This window comes from Suillus clintonianus, assembly GCF_016758775.1.
Source record: "Suillus clintonianus strain FC179 chromosome Unknown DEU56scaffold_4, whole genome shotgun sequence".
Taxonomy (NCBI): domain Eukaryota; kingdom Fungi; phylum Basidiomycota; class Agaricomycetes; order Boletales; family Suillaceae; genus Suillus; species Suillus clintonianus.
The window spans coordinates 630,518-646,457 of NW_024539228.1; the positions used below are offsets into that span (position 1 = coordinate 630,518).

At 50.4% G+C, this 15,940-nt stretch overlaps 8 protein-coding genes across 8 annotated transcripts; 4 read left to right on the forward strand and 4 right to left on the reverse strand.

The window, feature by feature from the left end:
* The first annotated feature begins 55 nt into the window (after nucleotides 1-55).
* On the forward strand, nucleotides 56-2,275 carry DEU56DRAFT_877979 (Pal1 cell morphology protein-domain-containing protein). The gene is made up of 3 exons (XM_041356040.1): nucleotides 56-579; nucleotides 635-810; nucleotides 863-2,275. The coding sequence occupies exons 1-3, from the start codon at nucleotides 266-268 to the stop codon at nucleotides 1,840-1,842; spliced, it is 1,470 nt and encodes a 489-aa protein (XP_041214469.1). The 5' UTR covers nucleotides 56-265; the 3' UTR covers nucleotides 1,843-2,275.
* Nucleotides 2,263-4,328, reverse strand: DEU56DRAFT_770292 (uncharacterized protein). Its single transcript, XM_041351395.1, has 3 exons — nucleotides 4,304-4,328; nucleotides 4,053-4,259; nucleotides 2,263-3,998 (listed from the first exon to the last, which is right to left on the reverse strand). The coding sequence occupies exons 2-3, from the start codon at nucleotides 4,170-4,172 to the stop codon at nucleotides 2,421-2,423; spliced, it is 1,698 nt and encodes a 565-aa protein (XP_041214470.1). The 5' UTR covers nucleotides 4,173-4,259; nucleotides 4,304-4,328; the 3' UTR covers nucleotides 2,263-2,420.
* Nucleotides 4,245-5,979, forward strand: DEU56DRAFT_770293 (uncharacterized protein). Its single transcript, XM_041351396.1, has 3 exons — nucleotides 4,245-4,700; nucleotides 4,753-5,795; nucleotides 5,860-5,979. Exons 1-2 carry the CDS (start codon nucleotides 4,323-4,325, stop codon nucleotides 5,791-5,793), a joined length of 1,419 nt encoding a protein of 472 aa, XP_041214471.1. The 5' UTR covers nucleotides 4,245-4,322; the 3' UTR covers nucleotides 5,794-5,795; nucleotides 5,860-5,979.
* Nucleotides 5,980-7,536, reverse strand: DEU56DRAFT_770295 (Rad51-domain-containing protein). Its single transcript, XM_041351397.1, has 6 exons — nucleotides 7,109-7,536; nucleotides 6,939-7,049; nucleotides 6,588-6,888; nucleotides 6,406-6,535; nucleotides 6,230-6,354; nucleotides 5,980-6,177 (listed from the first exon to the last, which is right to left on the reverse strand). The coding sequence occupies exons 1-6, from the start codon at nucleotides 7,329-7,331 to the stop codon at nucleotides 6,048-6,050; spliced, it is 1,020 nt and encodes a 339-aa protein (XP_041214472.1). The 5' UTR covers nucleotides 7,332-7,536; the 3' UTR covers nucleotides 5,980-6,047.
* Nucleotides 7,537-8,720, reverse strand: DEU56DRAFT_770297 (ribosomal protein L4). Its single transcript, XM_041351398.1, has 3 exons — nucleotides 8,667-8,720; nucleotides 8,518-8,578; nucleotides 7,537-8,466 (listed from the first exon to the last, which is right to left on the reverse strand). The coding sequence occupies exons 2-3, from the start codon at nucleotides 8,548-8,550 to the stop codon at nucleotides 7,582-7,584; spliced, it is 918 nt and encodes a 305-aa protein (XP_041214473.1). The 5' UTR covers nucleotides 8,551-8,578; nucleotides 8,667-8,720; the 3' UTR covers nucleotides 7,537-7,581.
* Nucleotides 8,649-9,763, forward strand: DEU56DRAFT_770299 (ribosomal protein S9). The gene is made up of 4 exons (XM_041351399.1): nucleotides 8,649-8,721; nucleotides 8,918-9,008; nucleotides 9,064-9,443; nucleotides 9,499-9,763. Exons 2-4 carry the CDS (start codon nucleotides 8,964-8,966, stop codon nucleotides 9,506-9,508), a joined length of 435 nt encoding a protein of 144 aa, XP_041214474.1. The 5' UTR covers nucleotides 8,649-8,721; nucleotides 8,918-8,963; the 3' UTR covers nucleotides 9,509-9,763.
* Nucleotides 9,764-9,924: 161 nt separating this feature from the next.
* DEU56DRAFT_770301 (uncharacterized protein) lies at nucleotides 9,925-12,788 on the reverse strand. Its single transcript, XM_041351400.1, has 6 exons — nucleotides 12,474-12,788; nucleotides 12,339-12,420; nucleotides 12,247-12,286; nucleotides 11,946-12,195; nucleotides 11,685-11,887; nucleotides 9,925-11,629 (listed from the first exon to the last, which is right to left on the reverse strand). Exons 1-6 carry the CDS (start codon nucleotides 12,640-12,642, stop codon nucleotides 10,121-10,123), a joined length of 2,253 nt encoding a protein of 750 aa, XP_041214475.1. The 5' UTR covers nucleotides 12,643-12,788; the 3' UTR covers nucleotides 9,925-10,120.
* Nucleotides 12,789-12,940: 152 nt separating this feature from the next.
* DEU56DRAFT_725823 (uncharacterized protein) lies at nucleotides 12,941-15,906 on the forward strand (the record flags this gene model as incomplete). Its single annotated transcript, XM_041347886.1, has 6 exons — nucleotides 12,941-13,075; nucleotides 13,129-13,366; nucleotides 13,739-14,712; nucleotides 14,769-15,389; nucleotides 15,448-15,756; nucleotides 15,808-15,906. 6 exons carry the CDS (start codon nucleotides 12,941-12,943, stop codon nucleotides 15,904-15,906), a joined length of 2,376 nt encoding a protein of 791 aa, XP_041214476.1.
* Between the last annotated feature and the right edge of the window lie 34 nt (nucleotides 15,907-15,940).

A 15,940-nucleotide genomic window follows, 5' to 3' on the forward strand; every position in this document is an offset into this window, starting at 1 on the left:
GACTGAAGTAGGTGACCTGAAGAGAGCTGCTTTCAAAGTTTGACCGTAAGTGACTGAAAGTGGATAATACTCTGCGCCGAATTGCAAAGTCGGTATAAATAGGGCGAACATAGCCTTGGTGACAGCATCGTTCCCGCCGTCACAGTCGTCGTCCTCAATCGCCCACCTTCGTTATCCTGGACGACGAGCAGCATTCTCGTTAAATATTCGTCTTTGAAGTAAATAACGCTCGGCCTGGGCGTCACAACAGGTGAACACGGGCGACATGGCAAACACGCAGTTGTTGAGTACTTCCAATAATCCAGTCAGCAAGCATACCCCATCAAGACAGGCTGCCCAACCATCCAAACATAGAACCCGCCACAGATCTCATTCAGACCCCTTCTCTGACCCAGTTTACCCATCAAAGCCTGTTCCTCGCCTTCCTCCAGAGCCCCCGCCTAAATATCCCCAATACAACAGAATGGCACCATCTCCAACCAAACATCTCCCACATCGCGATAATACAATCGTAGAGGCAGTTAGGGACACCGTTCAGGTCAGAGGTGACTCGCGCACAAGAATGGGAAGAAGTCAAACGTATGTCCTTGTCACATCCGTTTTTCTCACTGACACCAATCATTTCACTTATCAGTGCCCAGGGTACTGCCCCTGCACGTCCCACACACACCGGTCGTCGTTCGTTATCACAGGACTCCGTCCTTCACACAGCGAATGCTCTCGATAAGGCCAAGGGCAAGGCACGAGGCAAGAAAGGCTCCATGCATGCAGACGTCATAGACAGACTTGATTTTACTGGCGTTGGTCCCAGTACGTTATTCGGCTCCTCAAATGGACGATTTATTCATTTATTGTGAACTAGTGTTCCATCATGATGGTCCATTTGACGCTTGTGCTCCATCTCGTAACCGCCATCGAACCAAGGCCCCCATGCTTGCCTGGAGCAGCGCAGGGGCAGACGTGGCGCTATCTAATGAATCCCCCTACCCCCCACCTGAGGCTTACAAGGGTGCCTTTTCTCCTGCCTACCAGCCCCCAAAGAAGAAAGTCGATGCTATCGCAGAGGCTTGGGGTATTCATGAGCCAGAACCATACGAGGAATTTTTTGCAGGCGGAGGCACTGGCAGACGTGATGGTGATACTCCGTCTAATTCAATATACGCCGGGAGGGAGGGGCACGGGTCACGGAACGGCACGCCGCGACACTCCCTTGGTAAGCGCTCCAAGGACGGGCGTGACCTTCGTGACGTCTATAGAGAGTACCTCGACGACGACGTGAAGCAGATGCAAGTCCGCGACCGGGAGCGTGGCGGTGAGAGAGAAGGAAGACGCACCAAGCGCGCTGGTATCCCGCCTCCACAACCTATTCTTGTGCCAGAAGCACAGAATACCGATTATGATAGCGCACCAGGGTCTCCGTCAGGAGTACCCAAACGCACCAAATCATTGATGCAACGCATTCGCAAGATGCGTGACTCCCCAAACGTTCCCATGGGTTTTGACGAGAGTATCGAGCCTCCTTCTCCCACTCCGGATACCCACCAGCCATCGCGCCCCACACATCGATCACAGAATTCGTTCCTTGGGCGCTTCAGCACCAACGGTGCTGGCCGTCCATACCCTTCACCTCCTGCAGATGAAGCATATGTATACGTCGATGATCCGCGTAGGGATAAGCGACTACCTGCCACTCCTTACGCTCCAGCGACCACCCGCACGCCATCAGCCGAAGACAGACGTGGATACTTTGACGGTGCGCCCAGTTCTCCGCCGCCGGGCGGCCTCGGGCGAAAAACTAGTTTATTGAAGAAAGTGAAGGACGTGGTCAGGGGCCCGAAATGAGCCTGGTCCTCGATTCCTGGATGTACCCAAGTATAATCTCTCATTTGTCCGCTAGCCCCCACACGCACGTCTTGTTCAGACTACCCCTTTAGTTGTTGTTCTTTCTTGCACTTTTACAGCCATGATCGCTGCTCTGTTTCACTTATTTCGTCCAAAGCTTGGACGAGATATTTCCAGGAATCGTTTTTGTGTGTTTCCCCCCTTCGTCGACGAGGCTCCTGACCCCATGCTTGTATCCATTACGGTGTTTGTAATCTACACATACTCGTGAGTCATCGAGCACAAGTACTGTATGTAGGTTTACGAACGAGACGGTTTATCTACTGTGCATTTTTCTACCATACTTCCTGTTGTAAGAGTATGCCGTGGCAGCCAATACCCTGAGGCAAATTTATCAAGCGCTTTTCGAAGGCGCATCTACCCATGTTCCGATCAATTCTGCTTGATTGCTAGATTTGAAACGTGTTCACGAAGATTCACGATAGTCTTCTAAAGAAGGCTGAGGATAGAAGATCACACGACACCCTACTCCTCGATTACGGCTACAATGTGTTCGTGCATAATTTTAGTTATCTTCTTCATGATCTGATATTGATACCCGCCTGCCTCGAAGCTGACTTGACTTCCTGTATTTCAACTTCCTCCCGATGGAATATCCCCGCGGCAAGAGCAGCTTCCACCCCTGTCTCAACAAACACGCTCACAAAATGTTCCTTGGTGCCTGCCCCGCTGCTCGCAACAACAGGAATAGTCACTGCGCGCTTCACGAGCCCGATCAGGTCATGATCAAAGCCGAGGCCTGTTCCATCGCGGTCAATGCTGTTTAAAAGGATCTCGCCGGCGCCGAGGATCTGTGCACCTTGTGCGAGTTGCACAACCGACACAGGGCGACTCTCGCGACCACCTGACACGGTACATTGGTACCACCAAGCTTTCCCCCGCTCGTTTTCGTGACCGTCTGGTCGACCATGCACAAGCTCGTCCATGTAAGGGCCATCGTACGTGGCGGGATCGACGTATACTCTCTTGGGGTCTATGGAAACGACGACGGCTTGAGAGCCATATACCTTCGAAATCGTTTCGATGGCGCTGCTGCCGTCTAATCTGCCGTCCGCCGCGCGAACTTTCTCGACAGCGTAGACTGCCTCAGAACCGATGCTGACCTTGTCAGCACCGACTCGGAAATATGCGCCAGCGACCTCGACAGCAGAGCGTTTCGTGCCATCGGGGTCGACTGTATCTTTGATACCCCCTCCGATGGTGAGTGGTACGAATACACACTCTGCTGCGGCCCGCACAACTGCGAGCATTGGCTGATCCTGTAGCGGGGAATGGCGGAAGGATGTGATGTTGAGGAGGCACAGCTCATCTGCACCTGACTCGAAGTAGCGTGCTGCTAGTGCGACTGGCTTGCCAAGGTTGCGGACGGCGCCGGCGGTTTTGACAACATTTGTAGTGCTGGATAATGACGTGAATGGGAGAGACTTCTCGCGGACGTCATACTGGTCCCCTTTGGTAACGATAAGATCGCCTTCATCGTTCGCACGAACATCCATGCAAGCGATGATGCGTCTAGTGAAGCCGTGTTGCGATTTAGGAGGGCGTGGAATCCGGCAGGATGGCTCTGCCGGTGTGCGTCCCGCGAGAGACTGCTTTATCCAAGCGTCGATAACGGTGAGTCCAGCAACGCTGGATTTTTCGGGATGGAATTGAGCACCAAATACATTGCCCTTTCGGACGGTGGACATGAACACTTCCTGTCCGTATTGAGTAGTTGAGTGTGCCCATATAGCAGCTTCAGGGTTGCCTTCTGGGTCGTATTTGGCACGATACGAGTGGACGAAATAATAGTGATTGGAAGAAGAAACACCTTCTGAAGATGAGGTATCGGGGTCTATGGGTTCCGCAGTATTCCAGCCCATGTGTGGAACTGGTTTAGTGGTATCATCGAACCGTTCAATCTGACAGGGTATAACACCTAGACCACGCGTTGACGGGGATTCTGCAGATGATGCAAAGAGGACCTGCATCCCGATACATATGCCGAAGTACGGCTTTCCAGATTGAATATAGTGATAGAGGGGCTGAAGTAGACCACGCTCTGTTAAACACTGGATCGCAGTGTGGAAAGCACCCTGCCCTGGAAATACGAGGATCTACGTGGGGACGAATCAAGGTCAGATGGCGGTCATAGTGAGGAAGTGACATACAGATGCTTTGTGGAAGTCGTCTGGACTGGATATCCACGAGAAATCATAACCAAGCTTCCTGATCGAATTAGCCAGGCTCTGAACGTTACCTGCACCATGGTCGAGGAGAAAGAGTGCCATGGCTGACTCGATCTTGACTCTGAGTGACTTGCTATATCGGGATGATCAAAACGTTTGAGTGTTTGCTCTTTGAAACAAGCGCTGAGTCTGCTATAGTAAATATAGGACTCACGCATCAAGAAAATAAGTACCTTATAAACGGGTTTGACAATGGATCATCTTCACTTCCAGTCCCTCACAATGACCCCCCCACTTGCCATCCCCTTAAAATCCCCAAGAGCCGTAGCCGCTTCCATCTCTCCTTCATCGCAGACGCTCCACGACAGGCTGCGCAAGCGAGACTCCCTCTCAGCTATCAGACAGCCCAAGGTTCTTCACCCAGTCGAAAACGAAGACCTGAAACTGTTGATACTAGAAAACATCAGTCAGGATGCAGTCCGAGCTTTTCAAGCGCAGGGCTTCCATGTCGACCACTACAAAAAAGCTCTTTCTGAGGATGAGCTTATAGAAAAAATCTCCCAGTACCATGCCATAGGCATACGCAGCAAGACCAAGATTACAGAACGAGTCATCAAAGCTGCGCACAAGGTACATCCATCTGTCTCACAACGAATGACCACCTCTAAGCCGCATTTTACAGCTTCTCGTGATCGGCTGTTTTTGTATTGGAACGAATCAGGTTGATCTGGCCACCGCCGGCAAAGCCGGCATTCCCGTTTTCAACTCTCCATTCTCAAATTCGCGTTCCGTTGCAGAGCTTGTCGTCTCCGAGATGATCGCGCTTTCGCGTCAGCTCGTTGAGCGCTCGCACGAGATGCGCCAGGGAATCTGGAACAAGCAGTCGAAAGGCTGTTGGGAGGTTCGGGGCAAAACGTTGGGTATTGTTGGCTACGGGCACATAGGGTCACAGCTCTCGGTGCTTGCAGAAGCATTTGGCATGCGTGTCATCTTCTACGATGTCGTCAATATTATGCCCCTTGGTTCGGCTCGACAGGTCGACACCCTTCCCACTCTGTTGGCGGAAGCTGATTTTGTCACGCTCCACGTACCGGAGCTTCCTGAGACAATTAATATGATTGGACCACAGGAGCTCGCGCAGATGAAAGTGGGGTCCTATCTTATCAACAACGCTCGCGGACGTGTCGTCGACATCCCAGCCCTGATCGAAGCCCTCCAGTCGAACCACCTCGCAGGTGCAGCCATAGACGTATACCCACAAGAGCCGGGGTCTAATGGGGCACCATTCGACGATCAGGTTAACGCGTGGTCGACCACCCTGCGCAGCCTGCCAAATGTTATACTCACGCCTCACATCGGCGGATCAACAGAGGAAGCGCAACGTATGATTGGGGAGGAAGTGTCTCTTTCCCTTTCTCGTTACCTGAACTACGGGTCCACCCTTGGGGCAGTTAATTTCCCCGAAGTCGACCTCCGCGCAATCACCGCAGAGCAGGGCAACCATGTCCGTGTCTGCCATGTTCACAGCAATCAGCCTGGTGTGCTGAAGCAGGTCAACGAGGTCCTCTCGCCATACAATGTCGAGAAACAGTACTCGGACTCGAAGGGCGACGTTGCATATCTACTGGCAGATATTGCAGACGTAAGCCCCCAGGACGTGAATAAGCTGCGGGAGATGATCAGTCACACGAGCGCGAACATACTCACGCGCTTGTTGGCTTGATGGTGGGAATGCATACATTTGTAGATCTGAAGCTTCATTGACCGAAACGGACGGTTCCACCCACAGTATAGTCTAGAGGTCCCACTCAACTGGTATCCTATCCTTCGAATAAAGATGTATCTTACGTGTTTCCAAGGCGGAAGAAACCACACTCCAAAATGTCTTACTAGGATCAATTACAGAGCTTCCCTGACAGTGATAGAATACCGAATGCTACAAGAATACAAATTGCATGAGGGTGTTGGTATTGAAACTCAAGTCTCTTCTTCAGGGTCACCGATGCCACTGGACAAGATTGCAAAGTGAGTCTCCATCTCAGGAAGGCAGGGCGAGTCATATATTTTGCAAGTTCGAGTGTTCCCGCGGGCCTTCTTGAGCTGTAGCCTGATAAGACGGCTTGTTTAGTCAACCAACTGATAATGACATGAATGCATACCGGGTCGTGGAAGCATGTGCCATGATATTTCCTCCAATGGGTTTCTTCTCGTTGCCCGCATATGGTCCTGCTGATGCATCCGGATTGGACATGACCTGATTTGTGACAACGACAGCTATACCGAACTGTTTCATACAGTGAATACAGAGATGTATGCAGACTACTTCTCCTCTTACCTCATCTGCAAGCCGTTGGAGGGTTCTCAAGAATTTTCCGAGATGATTCTGACGCGCAGATAGTTCACCACGTCCACTGAAGTCAGTGCGATAGAGCGCGGTGCATGAATCGACAATAAGAAGGCAGAATCTATTGGGATCGTGAGTAACACAATCAAAATGCGCATATAGTCGGCTCGAACCTTGATTCTGCCATCAGCGCACTGGCGCTAGTGAGAAGAGAGTTCTGGTGGTCGGCATTGTATGCTCTCGCATATGCAACATTGTCCAGGACTTCCTCACCACTCAGCCCATAGCGTTCTGCGACTGCAAGGAGACGGGCAGGGCGGAAGGTACCCTCGGTGTCAATATAGAGGCATTTGCCCTCGCCACCGCCCATGCTCACAGGCAGTTGACATGTCACTGCCAATGTGTGACACAGTTGTGATTTCCCGGTCCTGAATTCTCCAAAGAGCTCGGTGATGGCACCGGTCTCGATACCCCCTGTGAAGAAGTGAGAAACCTATAATGCTTTCTGAATGCTCACTTGTCACCTCCAAGTAAAGCATCGAGCTGCTTTGAGCCCGTGGTAATGTGAACGAGTTCGGAACGCCGTGCGTGAACTTCAGTGGCGCTCTGAAAGCCAAGGGGGACAATTTTCTGAGCTGGATGATGTAACTCATCAGACAAAGTGATCGTATGATGTCAGGAGCTCGGCACTCACCCTCTGCCAGGATCTTGTCCGCCTTCGCGTCTGAGATACCTTTGATTGCTATCAGATTCTTTTTAGGCGTAAATGCGACGGCCTCGACAGTGTTAAGTCCTGCATCGGAGAGCTTCTTGATGTCATTGGCGTGAATTCCGGCTTCCTCCAGTTTGCTGATCATGAGGGGGCCAGACATGGAGAGGCCCTCCGGTGCTTCGTCATTCTGAGATGCTTGAGACATGATTACTTGCTGCTAGAAACAAACACGCAAATGTACTATATAGTGGGAAAGAGTGGAAAGTCGAGGCGCAGTATGATATGTAATGGAGGACGCGTTGCGTCACGTGGTCGCGTAGTGGCAGCCACTTTCAAAGTTTCATCATTAAAGTAGGTACTGCTTTGCCGGTGCGTTGGCGAATACAATGACTGAGACAATTGCAAGACCATCTTGAATGTCCACTTGACAAGTCCACAGAAAATTTATTATGAGTCTAGGTGGATGCCTCAACTTCCGCAGATGAGTGCGTTACATCAGAAACTACCCTTTCCGAATCCGAAATTTCCAACAAACCCTTTCCAAGAGCTCGCTCCAGTGCGTTGACAGCGGCGAGGTCAAGCACAACCCTTCTCCACTTCACAATGTCGTAGACCACCAAGTCTGCTACAGTTCTGCACTCTATCCCGCGAAGGTTCCTCGACGCTAACCTCATTCTTGCCGGTACTTCGGATTCTCCGGTGACGAACAAGGTACCGGTTCTCCATCCAAGTCCCTCTAACCTTGAGCTAAGGGTGGCAGTCTTGTGCGACCACCAGTTAATCCGTTGCAAAACACCCAGCCGTTGTTCCCGAAGCTTCATCGTCAAAGCCACGCGCATGCCCATCTGGATGATTTTACGATTAAGCTTCGTGCTGAAATCTCGCGGTTTGGGACCAAAAGCAACACCTCCACCCCTCAACATTGGACTCTGCCGGTCTCCCAGACGAGCTCTGCCGGTTCCCTTCTGTGGACGAATTTTGCGACGCGAACCGGCAACCTCAGCGCGCGTCTTTGTAGAGGCAGTTCCTTGGCGAAGTGAATCCAAGTAGTGCACGACGCAAAGATGTAGAATATCTCGCCGGACAGGATGATCGAACACCGTTGGGTCTAGAGCGACAGCTTTCTTGGCGCCATTCGACTTGCTAGTTAAACTCGACATTGTCAAATACACCGGTTTAATTGGATCAACAGCTGTTATGCGATGAGCATGTTTCTCTCTGGCATCAATAAACTCACCTTTGCGAATTGTGGATTTGCCTTGTAAAGAAGTGGTCGGTTTTGATTGAACCAAGGCCGGCGCAATTGTTGCCATTGGCCTGCGACATATTGCTTGTGAAGACTGCTGAGGTCGTCAGGACAGCCATGGAAATAAACATAAACTCTTCCTCACCCCTGCCACTGATTTCCGCAGAGCAGAAATCATTGGGAACTGACTAGTACTGACTGTTGAGCTTGAATACAAAGAGAAATTAGAGAAGACACATTGGAATTCCAAAATTAGATCGTGAGAATTTGTTGCCACAAATTCTAACCCCTCACCTGTGTACTACCCGCTGTGAAGATTGACCGCAACACCTCAAACGACCTCCAGAGGGTGAGTTTATGCACTTATGCTACGTGTTACAGAAATACGATACGGCCGTGTCTACACGGTCTGGAATATGCACGAATATCATTGGAGAATGGCCAGGACTCGATGGATTGGGGTTGGATGAGTTGGATAACACACACTTTACTTTAGATATCAGTCACTCGAGATCAGTTGCTGAACTCGCTCTTTCCGCCCCCAGAATTCATCAAGGAGCCGAACAGCGGCAGATTTCTCTATACAACAAAATGGCATCTACAGCAAAGGCCGTCCAAACATTCGGCAAAAAGAAGGCAAGTCGCAACACTTCCATTGCGATGACTTCCTGCTCACCCCAGAGTTCCTCAGACTGCAACGGCAGTCGCACATGCTAAGGAAGGCCGTGGCATTATCCGCGTGAATGGCTCTCCCATCAACCTTGTCCAGCCTGAGATTCTCCGCTTCAAGATCTACGAGCCTGTACTTGTAGCTGGTGAAGACTCATTCGCACCACTTGATATCCGTGTGCGCGCCAAGGGTGGTGGACACACGTCGCAGGTGTACGCTATCCGTCAGGCCATTGCCAAAGCTCTTGTTGCGTACTACGCCAAGTACATCGATGCATACAGTGCAATGGAGTTGAAGAAAAAGTTGGTGGCGTATGACCGGACGCTGTTGATCGCAGATCCTAGACGGATGGAGCCGAAGAAGTTCGGTGGTGCTGGTGCTCGTGCTCGCAGGCAAAAGAGGTTTGTACATCGATTGCGTGAAGTTCGTGAATACTTGACTGACAGGAATTTACAGTTACCGGTGAAACAACTTTTTTTGGTACATATCTTTTTATCATGTCACTCCTTTGCTTTTCAATATCGCCATGATAGCATGTGTGCAACTATGATTATGAATTGCAACCATTGTCACTTCAGTATTGATGTACTCCGGACACAAAATGCCCCGCCAGTGACTAAGATCCGGCTTAGTGCCCCCCTTGCGTCGTAAGCTGCCTTCACATAATCTCCACAATTTCCGCGCCTCTAGACATGAGGAATGTCGAACCGAATGATCCAACAGTAGATGAAATGCCATCAAGATGTGCAACCCATTGAAGACCCTCAGCTTCGCCGTTGTCGTAGTGCCAGTTCTTGCGTCTGTCAATGCAGATGTCGCGATGCCGAGCTGTGGGCCAATCTGACTTAAAGTGCAACCAAGCCGCCTTCGATGGCCCCGTGGGAGGACACAATGCATCGTAGGAGTTGCTTCAGACTTCAAGCATTCTTTATCCGTGATCATACATTTGATAAAGCTACATGGCCAACAATATGGCCCAACAGGATGACTGCTAAGATCTGAGTGGTCCGACATGAGTATAATCTAACATATAACGAAGATGACTGCTAAGAACTGAGTGGTCCGACTTGAGTATAGTCTAACATATAACGCATGAGCTGGGCGTTAACTGGCCCTGGCGTGCGCGCTTTGATGTCTGTTCTAGATATTCAATCCCTTCCACGCAGTCGATCTTCCGCTTCTTGGAGAACCGACTTTGTGCGTCCTGATCTGGCGCCCGCGAAGGGGAAGAATTCATTGATGGGGGAGGTCCTCGCAGCCGAGGGACCTGCTCTACTCGGAGTTTCTGGGCCTGTGGCTGCCTCGCAACCGATGACTTGATCAACATGAACGCAGGTACGGGGAGCTTCCAAACCTCATCCGGACTCCCGTTAGCTCCAAGGAAAACCACAGTGTAAGGAGGGGCTCCTGAAGTATCGCCAGAACTCGCTTCTTCGCTGACCGAGGACAATGCTGGCAACGATGGCATGCTGGTACTTCGTTGGGCAACGACAGGAGGTTTTGCCTCTGGACCAGGCCACATGGATTTGGCGGGAACCATGGCAGGTAACACACCAGAACGCGAAACGCGTCGGCGCCCTCTCAGTTTTGCGAGATGAGCTTCCTCGACGAGTTCTTCGAAATCGACTTCGACCTCAGGCTCAGGTTCTTCATCTTCCTCGTGCTCATCGGGGACGGTCTCTTCCTCAGAGGAGATGAAGCATTCCGAGAAAAATGGAGTAGGTCGCCGTCTCTTCTTCCGCTTGCGAAAAGGATCGCTTCCCGTAGCGTATGTGCCGTTATCATTTGTATCGGGGTGAAAGACGACGTTGTTTTTGTCTGTATTGATTGTAGCTTGCGAGGATAATCTAGTGTCTACAACAACATTGTGCTGCTTTATTGCGAGGCGGAGTTGCTCGTGTGTCAGGTCGCAGAACACCTTAGGGGAAGGCGGCTGGTCAGGATATGGAGCGAAGGTGCGAATTTGGGGGTAGTCGGGCGACGGTGGGGAAGCAAGATGTGCTAACAGTGGGCAAGTTGGTGGTGTTTGTGGAATTCGCTCCGAGGTGTCCGACATGGGTGTGGGCAGTAACGGGGGAGGGGCAAGGGGAGAGGCTGGTGGCGAGTGAACAGGGATATCATGCAGGCCATTTGATGCCGTTCCTTCAGGATCAGACCGGAACAGCGGAAGCTGCATGTTGATATCCCCGTCCTGTGTATGAGAAGTGTTCTCTTCAGGACAATTGGAAAGCAGTGCACCACGAGAATTCGAGGGTGGGAGCTGATCTACGGAAAAGAACCCATGTCTGTTTGCAGGAGGGTTTAATTGTGGCGAAGGCGTAGCAATGATTGTGGATGAAAATGATTGTGAAATCGGCAGAAGAATAGGAGGCACGATCGGTTCACTATGGAATCCAGCATTGTCAGCATCTCGCATAGATCCCGCTGAATCCCATCGAATGATTGCTCCCGCCTTGACCTTAGGTTTTTTGGCTCTCTTACGTCCATCATTTGGAAGTGGCCGATTGCGCATATCGATCGGAATGGTATGGGTGTTTTCAACATCTTTGAGCCAGCGAACAATATCGTCGAGGTCAAGCGGCTCGATCTGGGTTTGGGGGGTCATCAAAATATCCTATGATGTGTAAGAAAGGGCAACTCGCCTGCTGTTCACTGGGAGAGGCTTGTGAAGCTGTGATGATTTCAGCTTCAATAAGCCTTGCATCCATGTAGGAAATCAAGAATTTGACTTGTCGCATTTCTCGCGCCAGCGCTTCCTGATCACACCCGGGGACTGCATCTATTCCCTTGTCTTTCAAGCAGCAGGACCTTTCAAAGTTTAGCAGTGTGACGTTCATATCTTGATCTAGAAACGTGTCGATAAATTTCCGAATCTTTCGTGTGAGCTTGAGCTGGTCTCTGACCTATGCATATGTTATGGACGCTGATGTTATTGTGCATGATGCCGTGCGCATGCAAAGCTTCGTATGCTCGAATAACCGCCTGTTTTTCGCCAATGGACAAGTCTGGATGTGCTGTATGCCAGTGTGTGTGATGAGGTGCTTCCATGAAAATACTCTTTTGTCCATTAGGTTCATCATGCACACCAATTACGTGTGAAACGACGGTCCCTTGAAGCCATCTCAAAAGTTCGGGGTGGGAGTAGAAGTATAACTACGATGCAGCGTCAGAATAACACAAACCTATGAGCAGAGTGTAGAATACCTCTTGAAAGAACTCTTTCCATGCTTTGGAAACATCCCAACTGGTTGAATAGTTAGCTTTAGCCAAAAACCTTGACACAATAGGAAACATGCGTTTTCCAGAGACAGGTAACATTATGCCCAGCAATAACGCCACTTCGGATGTTTATACGGTATCCATACCCTGAGCGAAGGCCTTGGCTTACAATTGAGCTTCAAGACTCAAAGGGAGTTGTGAAAAGCACCCACCTATTTGCTTTTTATTCTTACCCTGGAATTTATGTTCGGCAGCGAAAGCATATTTGCCATGAGGCAAGTATAGGTGTTTCTTTGCATCAAATTCGCCTGGGTACAACTTCTGCAGATTATCCACTGAGTTCGCGATGTCATTCTTGATGTCGGGTGCGGGGAGAACCATCGTATTGAGGGGGATTACGGTGTTTTGATGATGATGGGCGACCTTATATGAGGAAGAACAATTAGAAGGAGAGTTGTTGTGGCTGTTTCTACATGATATATGTGTGGACCTCGATACCTTATGCTTTGGCCTGCCGCCACTGGTCGCGACCACTTGTATTTCTTAATTTGAAATGGTACGTGATAGCGTGACTACACGTAACAGCACGTGACTTGAGGTCCTGGAAATCGATTCAAGGAATCAGAACACGTTCATAACTGGGCCCGCATAAGCCATGGAACAGTCTTCCGAACCACTCATGGATACGCTCTTTGCATCACAGAGCACTTCCGAGAACCATAAAATTCTCGTTCATCCCGATGGTAGAGGTTACAACATCCATTTGCAAGTCAATGGCATATCACAGCGGCCAAACTTAGTCCGTATGATGAAGGTATGTAAGCTTGTGGCTCAACCTAACACACCTCATATGTCGTGTCCTTGTAGAAAGCTGGGGCATATGCCAGTCGCCCAGAGGATGCGGACATCATTCTCGTCGATTCTCCACAACTCGACGGAAAGCGTCTCATTCGTACCTGGCATCAGACCCCAGGGAAGGCCGTTCTTGAATTCCAATGGCTGCGCAAAAGTATCGAAGCCAGGAAACCCCTCCTTGAAGCCGATGCCTGGGGTGGGGCACAAACTCTGGACGATGGCAAACCCATCGTCGAAGTTGCTGCCGATGGTGAAGAAGCAGAGGTCGAACAGCTGGTTTCAAAGTCAGTTTCACGCCCTGAAGTCCCTCAAGGGGACTATCCGCTAATGTCCTCGATAAGAAGTCCGCTACCTACGCCCCGCGTTACGCCTGAAGAACCATTCACGAAGAAAATTCTCAATAACGTTCCTGCAACTCTGGCTACTGATGCCCCTCTGATCCCGAATAATCCAATGCCACATCAGTCACCCCGACAATCTCCACTCGTGGCAACGCAAAGTTCACAGCAGCCCTCGGAACATGCAGGCCAGCCCACATACGATCATACACCAAGCACTCCCTCGCCTCTTCAATCATCCAACACCCCTCAAGCTATTGCACTACCTCAGCAGTTCATTCCAGCATTACCTTATAATCCTCAGGCTCCTCCACCAACCCAGTTAGCACCACCTGCCACTCCAGCATCATTTACACATGCCCAGTTTTCTCAAGCTCCTCCACAAACCCAGTCAACACAACCCGCCACGCCAGCACCTTTTCTGCATCCTCAATTTTCTCAAGTATCTCAGTTTTCTCAGCCACAATTCTCGCAACCCGCACCGTTTCCTCAGCAATATCCCATTCCTCAACAATCATACCAGTTTGGTCAATTTTCTCCTCAACAGCTTCTTCCTGGTCACATGTCATTCATGCCCCAATCTCTGACGATGCCAACGGCGATGCCCTTTCACAACTTACGGGACCCGCAGAATTTTCAGATGCTCATGACTTTGATGGATGTTATGAGGAACAATAATGGAGGTGAATTCTTGCAGGCGGGACAGCCCTCGCCCATGTATCCCCAACTTGAAGCTCCACCCAGTGCTTCGCCTGCCATTCATCATGAACAAACACCAGAATCAATCGTTGCTATAGCCCAACCCTACCCTCCTTCATCGTCTTCTTATAAATCATGCAGCCCAACTCCCGAAGCTGTTTTGTCGAAACGTTCGCAAAAACGCCCTCGTCCTTCCGCACGCAAATCTCGCACGGACACATTTTCTCGCGCGGCATCTACGGTTTTGCTCCCTCCTTCAGTGAAACGCAAACTCAATCACGAGGCAATGCCGCCCGCACAAACGTCCAGAAACCCGCCTAGCAAGCGATCCCTCAAGGGCAAGGAGCGTGCTACGACATCTGGTGAATCTGATAGTGACGAAGATGCCCCTTCTGCCGGTTCGGATGACGTATTTGAGCAGTCTCTTTTGAGTTCGCCGGGCCTCACGAACGCAAGAAAGAATCCTGGAGAGGTGTTCCTTGACGATCAAGGGCGGCCTCTGACATTCTTTGTGCAGGTTGATTTGCAGGGGCGATCAGGAGTGGTTTCGAACATCAAGGTCTGTACCTCCAAGCCTTTCACGCGTATGCTTTGGTTTTTATGAACAACATGCAGAAAAATAAAGGCAAGGTCATCGGGAGTATTGCAGATGCAGATTATATCATCCTCTTCACGCGCTCGCAGACATTCCAGGGGCTCTTGAGCGAGGCTCAGGCCTGCGACAAGGTTCCAATTCAGTCAGCATTCGTTGCCGATTGCATCGCCGAGAACATGCTGTTGGATGAAGCCGAGTACCCCCTCGACACAGGTGTCTTAGTGAAACACTCGAAGCGTGGAAAAGGTGCAAGTGGCGCATTTTTTGAATTTGCGCAGGTGGAAACGCCTTCTTCTGTCAAGAAAGAGAATCAGAAATCCATCTCAAATGTGAAGTCGAAGCCGAAGGTAAAGAAGGCCATGCCTACAGGGGCGCCAGCAAAGAAAGTTGGCAAGAGATCAGCACCCGCGTCCCCACAAATATCAGCAGCACCTCCGCCACCTTCCTCAAACGAGGCAAAAACCCTTCGTTTACGACGGTCTCCTACTCCTCCTCCCCCAGAGACGCGCAAATCCATGAGAGATGGAAAGTTTTACTTCACGCAGCCAGAAATTGAGTACTTTTGCCGATATGCTCAATTCCTGCTCAATGAAGACCCAACGATGTCCACCACAATGCTGCTTAAAGCTATGCACAAAAAGGTACATAATTGCCTTCGATGTGTATATTCCAAAGGGCTGACTTTGATATCGGTTACAGTTGCCACATCACTCGCTTGCGTCCTGGCAGATGCAAGCGTCTTCGAAACTGAAAACAGAACTTACTGACATTCGCAAGAGGGCAAATATCGCGTTTCGCAAGTCGCGGACTGCGAATACCGAGATTTTAACTGGGGAGGAAAGACCTGGCCCGTCAAAGAAACCTCGATTGTCTGCCTTGCCGACTGCTTCAACTCTATCACACGAAGCTTTGGAACGCGAAGATTTTGAGGTCATCTGTGAATTCTTTGCCAACGGTGGTGGGGACGATGATAATGATGAGAGGGTATGGGAAAGGTTATCTCAACATGTGAGCCGTTGCCTCCATATTTTTTCCCTTCCTGACTACAATTTCGTTCAGCGACCTTGCAAAAGCGCAGAGTCTTGGCCGGAGTATTACACGACACACCAAAGTGAAGTTTATGCACAAATCGAGGAGCTTGTGCGTTCCTCCAGCTAGGTGGAGGATTCATCAGTGACTTTGTGGTTTTAAA

Excerpts from the sequence above, each read along its gene's own strand:
- DEU56DRAFT_770295 (XM_041351397.1), bottom strand. The coding sequence starts at position 7,331 with ATGTCTCAAGCATCTCAGAATGACGAAGCACCGGAGGGCCTCTCCATG. Across the intron at positions 7,050-7,108 it reads GGACAAGATCCTGGCAGAGG|CTCAGAAAATTGTCCCCCTT; the intron begins GTGAGTGCCGAG and ends TACATCATCCAG. Across the intron at positions 6,355-6,405 it reads TCCAACGGCTTGCAGATGAG|TTCGGTATAGCTGTCGTTGT; the intron begins GTAAGAGGAGAA and ends TGTATGAAACAG.
- DEU56DRAFT_770299 (XM_041351399.1), top strand. The coding sequence starts at position 8,964 with ATGGCATCTACAGCAAAGGCCGTCCAAACATTCGGCAAAAAGAAG. Across the intron at positions 9,009-9,063 it reads AAACATTCGGCAAAAAGAAG|ACTGCAACGGCAGTCGCACA; the intron begins GCAAGTCGCAAC and ends AGAGTTCCTCAG.
- DEU56DRAFT_770297 (XM_041351398.1), bottom strand. The coding sequence starts at position 8,550 with ATGATTTCTGCTCTGCGGAAATCAGTGGCAGGG. Across the intron at positions 8,467-8,517 it reads TGCGGAAATCAGTGGCAGGG|TCTTCACAAGCAATATGTCG; the intron begins GTGAGGAAGAGT and ends CGACCTCAGCAG.
- DEU56DRAFT_770292 (XM_041351395.1), bottom strand. The coding sequence starts at position 4,172 with ATGGCACTCTTTCTCCTCGACCATGGTGCAGGTAACGTTCAGAGCCTG. Across the intron at positions 3,999-4,052 it reads ACGACTTCCACAAAGCATCT|ATCCTCGTATTTCCAGGGCA; the intron begins GTATGTCACTTC and ends GTCCCCACGTAG.
- DEU56DRAFT_877979 (XM_041356040.1), top strand. The coding sequence starts at position 266 with ATGGCAAACACGCAGTTGTTGAGTACTTCCAATAATCCAGTCAGCAAG. Across the intron at positions 580-634 it reads AGAATGGGAAGAAGTCAAAC|TGCCCAGGGTACTGCCCCTG; the intron begins GTATGTCCTTGT and ends TTCACTTATCAG. Across the intron at positions 811-862 it reads TTTTACTGGCGTTGGTCCCA|TGTTCCATCATGATGGTCCA; the intron begins GTACGTTATTCG and ends ATTGTGAACTAG.
- DEU56DRAFT_770301 (XM_041351400.1), bottom strand. The coding sequence starts at position 12,642 with ATGGTTCTCCCCGCACCCGACATCAAGAATGACATCGCGAACTCAGTG. Across the intron at positions 12,421-12,473 it reads TAAGAATAAAAAGCAAATAG|GCCTTCGCTCAGGGTATGGA; the intron begins GTGGGTGCTTTT and ends TTGTAAGCCAAG. Across the intron at positions 11,888-11,945 it reads CGTCCATAACATATGCATAG|ATCAAGATATGAACGTCACA; the intron begins GTCAGAGACCAG and ends ACACGTTTCTAG.
- DEU56DRAFT_770293 (XM_041351396.1), top strand. The coding sequence starts at position 4,323 with ATGGATCATCTTCACTTCCAGTCCCTCACAATGACCCCCCCACTTGCC. Across the intron at positions 4,701-4,752 it reads TCATCAAAGCTGCGCACAAG|CTTCTCGTGATCGGCTGTTT; the intron begins GTACATCCATCT and ends CGCATTTTACAG.